We start from the raw sequence: 12324 nt of genomic DNA, 5'->3' as shown, positions 1-12324 counted from the left end.
CCAAGCAACACGTACGCGCGGAAATTTTGACCTTTGGAACCGGAACCCCAGTCTGGACGTGCAGTTTGTGTCTGTTTTTGATAAGTTTCAATGAACTTTTAGTTGATTTTTGTGTCAGTACACATGTGGAGTAATCGAGTTGGGATTCTTGGTAGAAGTGCAAGAAGAGGTACCCTTAAACTATCAATTATAAACTTTTACCCTGGTTCCCTAATCAGACTTAAAATGCTGACTTCTTGTTAATTTCAGCCTTGCCTCTTCTTCAAAGCCGCCTCTACTCAAGCGATTCGGTGCCAAAAATTACAACACATTACACTGTTGTACCAAGAGAAACTGATCCAAGATGGAAAGGTAATTTTTGTTGCTTATGTTATGTTTTTTAGTAAGTAATAGTAAAACTGGTTTCGTGACTTTTGGTATGTGTACAGTGTATACAACACAAGTTTTTCAGCGTTCACAAAATAATGTAATATCACAAGGGTTCAATTTTTCGCTTTTAGATGTAGAGATGGAACGATTTTCAGACGAAGCCGACGTTGTAATAGTCGGTGGAGGGCCGGCTGGTTTATCGGCTGCAATCAGACTAAAGCAACTGGCCGAAGAAAATGAGAAAGAAATTCGAGTTTGCCTTGTGGAGAAAGCCTCGGAAATCGGTGAGATTACATAACTTAGCTGCCTTTTTTCTTTAATTCTTATGTAAGCTCAACTTAGTCTTTTAAAATTTAATTTTGAAAAGCTTAATTTTAATTTTCTACCTCACTGTTTTAACGAAAGAGTCAATTTTTAAAATGTATTTTGCGTTTCAAATGACTGATGCAATCCAATGCGATGTGTTGATGATTGCGTGACATTCACACCCCCGACTTTCCCTCTTTTGCGAGGCAAAGGAAGCCATGTGGAAAATCAAGTTTTAACGACTGAATATTTTCTGGTTATATACTTTGTTTTTGATGTCCTTAACTCTGACAACACTATTTTACACTTTTATTGATTTGAAATGGAGTTTTATTGTGTTGTCATAGAATATCAATGTGGCTAAATGTAATTTGGGCAAAGTTAACCTCTAACCAGTGCTGGTCAGCAGTTTTCCTAACTATGCTGGGGTTTGTCCCATGCCTCTAGCAATGGCACCTCGTGACTTGTACACACAGTTGCTTGCTAGCAGTTCTTCGCAAAGTGTCTTGTAAGGGACACTTACAGGGTTGCCATGGATATCTCTTTCCTCATGCAAGAGCATTGCCCGGCTCCACCAACCTTGTGGGCAACCATGTTGAAACTTATCTATTGGTGATAAGTTTAATCTGAGCATTAGCATTTGTTAAAATTCTAATTGTATATTATTGTAAGGATGTTTTCTTTAAAACAAAGTAATTTTTCTGCAGTATATTGTAGCCTTTAGGAAAAAAAAAACAATCTTACTACATGTACCACAATGTAATTTTTGTGTATACTTAATATTTAGACGTTTCTGAATCCTCCAACACATTACTAAATCCCTTGTCCCATCATATTCTTCAAATCCCAAATTTCACTCTCACTTCCTTTTAAAAACTTGAGTCCTGGCCAACCAGAAGCAGTAAAAAACCCATTGAGAATACTAATCAGTCTAAGCAGCTGTGGCTGAACTGTCCTGAAAGCATTGACAATCTTCCTTTACTCCTTAGGTGGACATACTCTGTCTGGGGCTTGCCTGGAGCCACGAGCACTTAATGAACTGTTACCTGATTGGAAGGACAGAGGGGTAAGAGAAAAGAAAAAAAACTTGAAGTTTAACAAAGTAAATGGTAAATTAACCAACTGTATGAGATAAAATAATACAGTAACTAGAGGCTGATTTTACAAAACATGTCCTTTTGAAAATAATGAAAAAGTTATACATATTACAGGTCATTAAATTCAGGTTAAAATTTCTTAAACCACCAGGTAGATTGAAATAAGATAATTTCACATAATGATGCTTTACCTATTTCTTTTACTCAAATCTTTTAAACTGGAAACCAGATTTATCAATATTCAACAAGATACTCTGACTTTTACCAACATCATACCTGTAGAACAAATTTTAAAAAATTTTCGACCCTGTTTCAAGGTCCTAGAATATCGAATTCATTACCGAACGACATAAAAAATGCCCCGTCTTTTAGTATATTTAAGCGTGTGATCAAACCATTTTTAGGGTCAGACAGAATGCAACCTAAATACCTTAACACCTCATATTTATATTTTCCTCTAAACACACTTATATACTTAAATAAACGACTTTTTTCTTTATTTCTCAAAATGCCGCCTAGTATTTAAATTGCCCGTGGGGGGAAATCTCTATTCCTCATAAGCTCGGCTTCTCGGAGATTTCCCCGCCACAGTCACTCCTCCCAAGTAATGTACAAATTTTAAATTTAATGTTAATTAACCTATTTATTATCGTTTTTAATCTGCTTGTAATTCATTGTGTGTGGCAAAAATAATAAAATAAAATAATAAAATAAGAAGAAATTAAAAAAGACAAAGGAAATTGAGAAGCAACCTAGGGCTAGATCAACAAATTTTCATCTGATTTTAATTTTGACCTGTAACATACACATCATGAAAGACATAACTTTTCAAACTGTGGGATAAAGAATTAAAATGTAAAATGGGAGCTGGTTGTTATCTAAATCTATGCTTTTTTTATTTCTCTAGGCTCCTCTCAACACACCGGTAAAAGAGGACAAATTTGCAATTTTGACAGAAACAAGAAGAATACCAGTGCCAATTCTACCAGGTTAATAATGTGCTACCTTACTTTAGGTTAAAAATTGATTCTCTTACATCATTAATGAAATATAATTGTTATTACATTAAAATTTATATTTTCCAAGTGAAGGTAAGCAACTTAGTTTTATTGCAATTTGCTGGGAAATTCAGTTTATTGTTGCCATTGAAAGTTAGGAGAAAATTGCGCAGAACCTGAGGCAGCTATGGAAATTCAACATACATGTACAGCTGTTTAATATGAACTTGATTAAATAGCAGCAATGTACATGTATTTGCAGAACATCATTTTATTAAACATCAAGTAATGTGATGTTGTATGTTGCACCCCATTTGACAAATTTATAAGAGATGATGGCCAAGTGCCTGTTATACTGAGATTAACTATATCCAGCCCTCTAAATCTTCCTTGCAACCAACAACTACAATTTTGACCAACCATTCGTCACTACTATCTTTTTCTAGCCTGTACACCCGCGGTTTCTATTTTACCACTCGCGCTCGACGGACTTTGAAGAGAAAATAGACTGGTCTGCGAACAGGCTAATCTTTTTCCATCTACCAGTACTTTTATTGGGAATATAAACACCTTCTACTACATGTATTTCAGAAGGGGGCCTTTGAGGTCCTCACTGCTTTTGACTGCAACAAGACCAGATTTGAATGTTATTTTGACCGTTAGTGATAATTTTTAGTGGTAGAACAAGGACAACACATGAAGCTTTTCATGTCAGAATTTCCTCTACACCAGCAAGAAGGTCAGGCTTATTCCAAAGCCGGTTAGCAGTACTAGTACTGTTAGAGAGAATTTGCTGATAATAGCAAAGAAATTTTATATATTAAGTATGGAAGTGTTATTTAAAGGTATCACTGGTTTGCTGACTTTATGATTGATGTCACACATCCAGCTGAGAAGAATAAAGAACATAAAAAACACTCTTACTAGATTCCAACAGAAACAAAATACCATGATATTAATCCATTGATTGTAATGGAGCTGTAAAAAGGAAGTCATTATAAGGGGTGGCGAATGGTAAAATCCGAGACTTGCCGAGACGCCGAGATCCCAGTTAGAAATCCGAGCCCGAGACTCTTTGGTGAAAAGTTTCGAGACCCAAAAAAGTAAAAACAAACCATGAAAAAACAAGACTTCGAGACTTATCATAAACGCTTCTGAGATTTCGAGATCCTGACAAAATTTTCCGAGACCAACGTTTTTCGCGGTACCATTCGCCACCCCTATTATAGGATTCAAGATATCATAGAAAATATTCAATTTATGTTAAGAATACTAGAATCAATGCCTATAGTCTCACTTATACTAGGTTGCTATGCAAAAGAGAGTAAAGTCCATCAGAAATATCAACTCTGTAGACCCTGTGCTTAATGCAACAGTTTTACTTAGATCATTTTTTTTTCTGTCCATGCTGCATCTAAATCTGAATGATACTTTTTTTAAAGAGAATATGAATACATAAAGGAACTCTGCACTGCATGTAAATAATCTACTTTAATCTACTTGTGAGTTGAGATATGCATTTTTTATCTTTATTGAATTAAAGATTCTTTCTATTTTTATTATTGTTATTATTATTAGTGAATGTTTTTATGACTATAATTATTGTCGTTGTCATTATTATCTAGTATATCACACCAGCAGGTACTACTAGGCTTCAAAGGCTTTGTACATGTAGGAATACAAAGATTCAATTGGTTGACTTATGTGTATCTGCGTAACGTAACATTTGGTATATCTCTAACAGGATTACCCATGCATAACCATGGCAACTACATAGTCAGGCTTGGAAACTTTGTCCGCTGGTTGGGTGAGCAGGCTGAAGCATTAGGCGTGGAGATATATCCTGGATATGCTGCTAGTGAGGTGATCCTTTATACTGCTCTTAAATAATAATGATATGCTACTAGAATACGTCACCTTTTTTTCAGAAAACAAACACAATTATTACCAAAGACAAAAAGGCCTATGTTTACCCTGAGGAAGTCATTGGGGCAGAGTTGTTTGAAGCCTGGTTAAAGATGTAATCCTTGGTTAACTCTGCTGTACAGCATGATAGATGAGTAACTCATCTGTTGCTATCATCTTTTGAACTACTTATGGCCTGCAAATGAGCAACTTTAAGTGGAAGGACATTTGCCTGACTAGGTCAAGACATTCTGGTTTGAGAAAACAAAAGCGTACTGTTTAAAAAACAAGCAGGAGTGTAGTATCGTTCAGGTTTAAAAACTCAAGGTGAAGCCAAGAGTTTTTGCACCTGATATTAATACACGACTGTGAGTTTTCTGAATGGCTTCAAAATCTCAGTTCTAGATCAGCTCATTCTGGTCTAAAAGACTGAATGTAAAATTTAGCCGTGTCGTTATCAGATATTAATAAAGACACTTGACATTAAACAATGATTGATTTCTTTTGTTTTTTCTTTATGAATTATTAATGACCTTTTGAACATCACATTATGTTGAATGCAATAATTATATTACCTTTATTGCAAAGTAACATCTGTTTTGTGTGAATACTAGAGGTGAGCCTGTAACTTATTTATGATCTGTTTCTTAAGATTGTTCAAGGTGGTTTTAAAACTCATCTTCAAAAGATACATGTATAGCCATTAAAATAATGTTCTTGTGTTCAACACCCAAAAGATGCCATGGCTGCAGGCTATTCTGATTGTTTGAGAGAGTGGCAAGAGATTTTTTAATAAGCCACTCACAAAACATCCCAATGCATAGCCAAAGCTACTACAAAAATCCCTTTTCAACCCTCTGTAGGAAAGTCTTAGTTAATTCTCTATTTTCCAATTCCCCATAATACACTCTGTTTGCCCCCCAAATTTTACATAAACCATTGTTTTTAAATGCTCCTGGGAGTATTGCATTTTCCCAAGAGCATTTTAAGACAATAAGATATGCAAAATTTGGGGGGCAGACAGAGTGTATTATGGGGAATTGGAAAATAGTCAATGCCCTGAAATCCTAAAAATCATTGCCTGTCACTGATTATATGTACTTTATGATTGGAATTTTAGGTGTTGTACCATGAAGATGGAAGTGTTAAAGGTATTGCAACAAATGATGTCGGAATTCATAAAGATGGCTCTCCTAAGGTGAACTATAATCATTTCATCAAATTAATTATTCCTTGGTTGTTTCAAATGTTCTCATTACAAAGAATGTTGTTCAATTAATTCAAGCCTCCAAAGAAGTTTTTGCAGACCATGTGTTTATTACGGTCAAACCTGGAAAACCAAGAACACCAAAAATATTTTGGGAATGTTGTTGTGCTAGAAAGAATGTTAATTGTATTGTGGTTTTGTGGCTAGTTCAGGTGTGCTGATCTTTGCTTTGATTGGTCGTAACACAATAACATTCCTGCAATATTATTTGAAGTGTTCATGGATTTGCTTGTTGGACTGTAATACTATGTATGAAGAAATGTTATTTTTATTATTCTCAACCATTACAGGCCATGTTTGAGCGAGGGATGGAACTCCATGCTAAGGTGACAATGTTTGGTGAAGGATGCCATGGTCATCTGGCCAAGAATATGTACAAAAAATTTAATCTACGAGAAAATTGTGATCCTCAGACTTACGCTATTGGCTTAAAAGAGGTAACTAAAAATTTTTAAGGGGCAAATAGAACTTCCCAGTAAGTGCTACTTTAAAAATATTTCCAATATCTGACTCATTTCTAAACATTCAGTGCTATAATTTTGAGGGCCATGACACCTGCCATGAATGAGTTCAATCAATGTTATGAGCATTGAATCAGGTGTTCCTTAAAAATTAACAAATATATATCTTCAAATTTCAGAGGAAAACTTATAGTCTATGAAATACTTTAATAAATTATTTTGTTACACAAGTGTTAAATGAAGGCAGCTTAAAACTTTGACTCATGTATCCTTAATTAGTGTCAAAATTGGGTCCTTAGCTATGTAGATTAGCGATCAGTTTGTTTGTTTGTTTCAAAGTGAGAGTAAGAAAAGCATAGTAACTCAGACCTGTGATCAGTGGCCATAATGGCAACACCACTGAAATTTATAGTTTTCTGTGTGTTAACAGTATTTAGTGGACAAGTGAAAGAAAGTGTAACCCCATTTTTCATGCATGCATATCATCATCATGAATAAATGTTATAGACCAGTAGCAGATCCAGACCTTCAGATGAGGGGGTACCCAGTCATCCAAACCCTGAGATAAGATGGGGGGGGGGGGGGTCTAAAAAAAATCATTTTTTTGTGCCCATCGGTTTGCCCCCTCAGTTTGGTCTAAAAATGGGGCGGGGGGGGGGGGGGGGCTGAGGCCCCACAAGCCCCTCCCGTGGATCTGCCACTGTAAACATCCGCTTAATGCTTGCAGTACCACGTTGTGATTCTTTGTTAGCATTCTAGATTAAATTTGAATGTGTGTTGAGGTAAGGGGTCAATGACACAGTAGTCTGGTAAAAATTACCGGTTGTATGTGTTATTTAAAGCCCTGTGTTTTTCTTATTAGCTTTGGGAAATAGCTCCAGAGAAGCATCGTCCAGGCAGAGTAGAGCACACGGTTGGTTGGCCTCTGGTAAGTGGTGCTTCAAGACTCAATGAATTTTTCTTGGTGGTCATTTATTTACAAGCTTCCAAGGTCTTGACAAGCCAAGTTCAAAACTCAGACATGAAGAAAACGAAGGGGTGAAAGAGACCCCCAGAACTCTGCTCATCTTTTGCGCAAAATTGTTGCTTTCCCCCTTGTGTTTTTTTTTCATCGCTTCTTCCTGAGTGACTCTGGTCTGCCTGCTTAAAGAGTGGCAGACTATGAACAGTCTCCCATTCTGCAAAGTCTGTCAAGCAAAGCATGGAGCAAAAGGGAATGGTGTGACCAAGCCCACTAACTAGGAAGAATAAAGAGACTACTGCACTCACAGTCTTAAAGAGTGATGAATTTTTTCCTCATAATATTAATCGTGGACATGATAACCTTTCTTATTATATTTCTGAGCGTTTTGAAATAACATTAACTTTGCATTGCTCGGCAAAGCGTTGAGTCATTAAATGTAGTTCGTACACCAGCATTTGCTTTTTTTCTCACAATTTCCAATTTCTTCACAACAGGATAAAGACACGTATGGAGGTTCATTTCTATATCATTTAGAGGAAGACACTCCTTTAGTCGCTGTTGGATTTGTGGTGGGTTATACATTTATGTATGGATGAAGGCTAAACATACCATACCTTATATACATGTACAATGGTTCTTTATTCACCCATCATTAGGCAGACATGGTCTCTGTTAGTGCGAACACATGGAGAACATGTTCCAATTCTCTTCACTGTTCAGTAACTACCCTTGAAAAAAGGAGACACTGCACTTTTGGAATTGATTAAAACTCCAATAGAATGGGGAAAAATTAATTATCTATTGTTGGACAAAACGGGATGCTTTTATTGCTTCTTTGTGCTTTTGTGCTTTTGTGTCGCCAGTATCGATAAGAAAAAAAATATCCTCTGGAATCCAGTGTAGTGTTAGAGTTGTCCAAAAAAGAACTTTGCTCTATAACGGCAATCTTATTATGTAATTCAAACAAGCAGGGCACAGGAAATTCAGGAGCGAAAAAAGTGATATTCTTAACACTTAGTAGATTTCAGCACACTAGAATTTTCTTACCATGAAAAAATGAATGGGGGCTTAGAATTTAGTTCAAGGTTTGCTGTTTATTTGTTTGTTTTTCTTTCAACCTCTCCAGCTAAACTCTGCATACATATGAACCCTTGTGTCTTCCTAGGTTGGGCTAGATTACAGCAATCCTTATGTTTACCCTTTTAAAGAATTTCAGGTAAGCTGTGTGGAAAACCAATTATAATCATCATCATCATCTTATTGAAAACAAGCCTTGGTAGTTTACGGTCGTTTCGCTAACGTCCTGTCCGCTAACTACTGAAGTCGTTTCCCGTACGTGTTGGGTCAGTTCCCTAACTGCTTTCGCCTGATCAGTGGCTGAAAGAGCGAGGTATTTTCATACGTATCGTACTTTTTTGTATCATGGCTGAGAGAACGAAGCATATACATGCGCAGCGCTCGTCTCGCCTCTTAGCGGAACGATATAAGACGTTGGCGAACGGGAAGTTAGCGAAACGACCGGTCACCGCCTTATTCTTTTATTATTCTTATTGTTATTTAATTATTATTTATTTATTTCTTTTGTAGCGCTTCAAGCTCCACCCATCTGTGAGGCCAACATTTGAAGGAGGCAAAAGAATAGCTTACGGTGCAAGGGCACTTAATGAGGGGGGCTTCCAGGTAGGAGCATATTATTTGGTTACCCCAGGCCCCCTGTCTGTTACCACTCACTTCATGTTGTAGCTATCCTACCCAAAACTTAAGTAGCCTGTTCGAAAATATACGCTACTTCAGGAAAGACATCCTCGGGGACCCGGGGGCTGTCATTCGGGTCTGGGAGAAACGGCGCAACTAATGTTCCGTTTCTCCAGACCCGATTTAGGGCCTGTTTGTGGGGGACCCCAGGTAGGTAACATAATAGGTGGAATGACCCGCCACATGTTACCTCACCTACCTAGGGTCCCCCACCTCTATATAAACAGGCCCTTACTGTGCTGCCTCTATAAGTCCGAGGTTGGATGAAGACTGCTAATCTTTGGTATTTGAGTGGAAAAAAGTGCCTATTCTTGAAACCTGATGACCAAAATATTTGTCGATGTTAGCATTTGAAGATTACCATAATACGTCCTAATATTGGTTGCAATGATTTCTAACTGCAGTACGTATGTTATCTTTGTTCAGTGCATTCCCAAGTTAGCCTTCCCCGGTGGTCTTCTGGTTGGCTGTAGCCCCGGGTTTATGAACGTTCCGAAGATCAAGGGAACACACACGGCAATGAAATCTGGCATGCTTGCTGCCGAGTGTGCTTTTGAAGCTTTAACTGATGAAAATTTCTCTTCCCCAACCGAAGGTAAGTAATGCGCCTGTAGGTTTCGTCTTTTTAAACACCCCTTTTATGGTGTTATCTCGTAAATCCCTTGATCGACTACGTTAATACAAAGCAATCTCAGCTCATTGTATCGTCTACTACATGCGCTACTTCACTGGGCACTTTCAACCATGTTTGTAAATGGCTGCACGAGGTTGCCAGAAATGAACATTTTGTTCGCAGGAATCGTTTCACAAAGTAGAATCAAGTTCCAATTTTCAGCCCGTTCGCTGCAAAACACGCGTTGCGTGACCCGTTTATGTCACAAGGGACGTATGACTTACGACGTCGCGTGCAACCTGTGTCGCAACGGCACAACGGGAAATTGCAAGACGGGTTATACTAAATATTACCTAGCGTTGGCGCCTATGGACATAGAAAGAGATACTTTTGGCCTTTGTTTCGGCAGGAAGCTAATAGCTTGATTTCTTTTTTCTAGGTCTCCTAATTGAATCATATGAACCACGGATGAGAGAAAGCTGGATATGGAAAGAGCTTCAAAGCGTGCGCAATATCAGGCCCTCTTTCCACAGTCCCTTGGGTCTTTACGGTACAATGCTGTACACCGGCATTTTCTATTACATTCTCCGCGGCAAGGAACCTTGGACGCTGCGAAATAGCAAACCCGACGCGGAACACTTGAAACCCGCCAAGGAATGCACACCGATTGAGTATCCCAAACCCGACGGAGAAGTGACTTTTGACTTGCTATCTTCAGTCGCGCTGAGCGGGACAAATCACGAGGGGGACCAACCGGCACATCTAACACTCATGGATGATTCCGTGCCGGTTAACCGGAACCTCGCCATATATGACGGCCCCGAGCAGAGGTTTTGCCCCGCCGGGGTTTATGAATATGTTCCTAATGAGGATGGAGACGGAATGAGGCTGCAGATAAACGCTCAGAACTGCGTGCATTGCAAGACATGTGATATTAAGGATCCCAGTCAGAATATCAACTGGGTTGTACCTGAGGGGGGAGGAGGGCCGGCGTACAACGGAATGTGATAGAGAAATGCAAACTCTTATTTTCACTTCAAGGCTTCTACGGGATTCTTTTGTCTTTACTTTTAAAGATAATTTCGAGCCAACTTGTAGTCTGAGACAATTTTGGTGTCACGCACCTTGATAAATTGTTCAATGAGATAATTTTGTCCGGCAGTGTGTTCTATTCGGTTGCCAAGCGACGTGACGTTCCCATTTTAGAATGTAAGATTTTGATTGGTCAATTGACTAGTGACAATTCACCATGTTTTGAAAAGTATTGTTGAAACAACTTCCTTAACAAGAAGGATGACAGCTGTATTTCCACTTGTGTAACAGGTTCAACACTGACAATCGAAGGACGTAGTAAATTAGAACACCACCCAAAGTTTCAATTAAATTAACTGCTTTTATGAGAGGATGATTTTCTCATAACGTTTTAGGTAAAAAACGGCTCGCTTATCACTTATCACCTCTTTCGCTTCCAAAGTTGAATGAAAGGCGTCTTATAAGGTACCAGCTCTAACTTTTGAGTCTGTGGGTGAAATCCTGCGATGTGAACATTTAAACGAAACGTCTTTACCCGTTCTTTGACCAGGTACTATTTAATTGTCAGTATTTTACAAAATGAAATTTGCGATTTTGGTTGAATTTTAGCTTCAGCCAACTGCGGGAGTAACTCTTAGAGGGTCAGCGGGATTGCACGATCGGTGCCATGCGCCCGAAACGCGCATGACGAGTGAGTTCCGAGCACGCAATCTCGCTTACCAAAAAGATCGTGTCGCGTTCTCTAAGAAAGAGATTGCCGAGCACGTTGCTTTTTCTAAACGTATTTATGTAGTTCGACGAATAGGAACCCAAAGTAGGTTGGCATGTTCTGCAAAGTTCCATTGCATTAATTACCTTTCCTGCCGTGGCTTTGGCATTGCTATTTGGTTTATTTTTCAGTTACATGTATTATAAAAATTTGAAACGAATACATAATAAAATAATTGTTACATGAGGCATCTTTCAAAAGGAGTCTTGTATGATCGCCTATGTCAGCAGCCTGAGAAAAAAGCTGACGCTTCCCGACGCCACCGTTGGTTTCCCTGCGAATTGACGTCTGAGAAACGAGTGAAGATATTCTATGCTAATGACGTGTCAATACCCAGATCTGGGTACTGCTTTTGATTGAATAAAGCAAATTTTCAACCAATCAGAAGCATCTGGGTGGTGCACGTCATCAGTATGGAATTTCTGCGCTTGTTTCTCAGACGTCATTTCAAAGGGGAAACCGCTGGTAGCTACAATTCTAATGGTTTTCAGCTGAATCGCAAGAATTACAGGGTTTCATGAAAACGATGGAGGGAATATTCATTCTGAAAATAATTGTCTTTGATATGACGTCCCGGAGTTTTTCCAATCCTGCTAAAATAAAGGAAAGAGAGAAATCTAGACTTTTCGAGAAATATCGATAGAAAAAATATTAAGCGGAAATTAAGCAAGGAAAGGTGGTGGAAATATCAGGTGATAATTTAGGATTTTTTTGTTTGTTGTTGATGGCAACCTTATAAAACAGAAACAATCGAGTACATTTAGTGTGTAGCTTAAATTATCCTTTTG

The 12324-nt window shown here is 38.2% G+C and overlaps 1 protein-coding gene across 1 annotated transcript; it reads left to right on the top strand.

Moving 5' to 3' along the window:
* Nucleotides 1-39: 39 nt before the first annotated feature.
* Nucleotides 40-11726, top strand: LOC140947854 (electron transfer flavoprotein-ubiquinone oxidoreductase, mitochondrial-like). Its single transcript, XM_073397055.1, has 14 exons — nucleotides 40-169; nucleotides 250-351; nucleotides 501-653; nucleotides 1665-1741; nucleotides 2680-2761; nucleotides 4515-4633; nucleotides 5796-5873; nucleotides 6233-6379; nucleotides 7266-7331; nucleotides 7862-7936; nucleotides 8533-8583; nucleotides 8955-9047; nucleotides 9549-9717; nucleotides 10175-11726. Exons 1-14 carry the CDS (start codon nucleotides 124-126, stop codon nucleotides 10741-10743), a joined length of 1827 nt encoding a protein of 608 aa, XP_073253156.1. The 5' UTR covers nucleotides 40-123; the 3' UTR covers nucleotides 10744-11726.
* Nucleotides 11727-12324: the final 598 nt, after the last annotated feature.

The sequence above is a fragment of the Porites lutea genome, chromosome 9, assembly GCF_958299795.1.
Source record: "Porites lutea chromosome 9, jaPorLute2.1, whole genome shotgun sequence".
In the NCBI taxonomy this organism is placed as follows: Eukaryota; Metazoa; Cnidaria; class Anthozoa; order Scleractinia; family Poritidae; genus Porites; species Porites lutea.
Note: the sequence above shows the minus strand (reverse complement) of the source record. Positions and strands in the feature narration are given on the sequence as shown.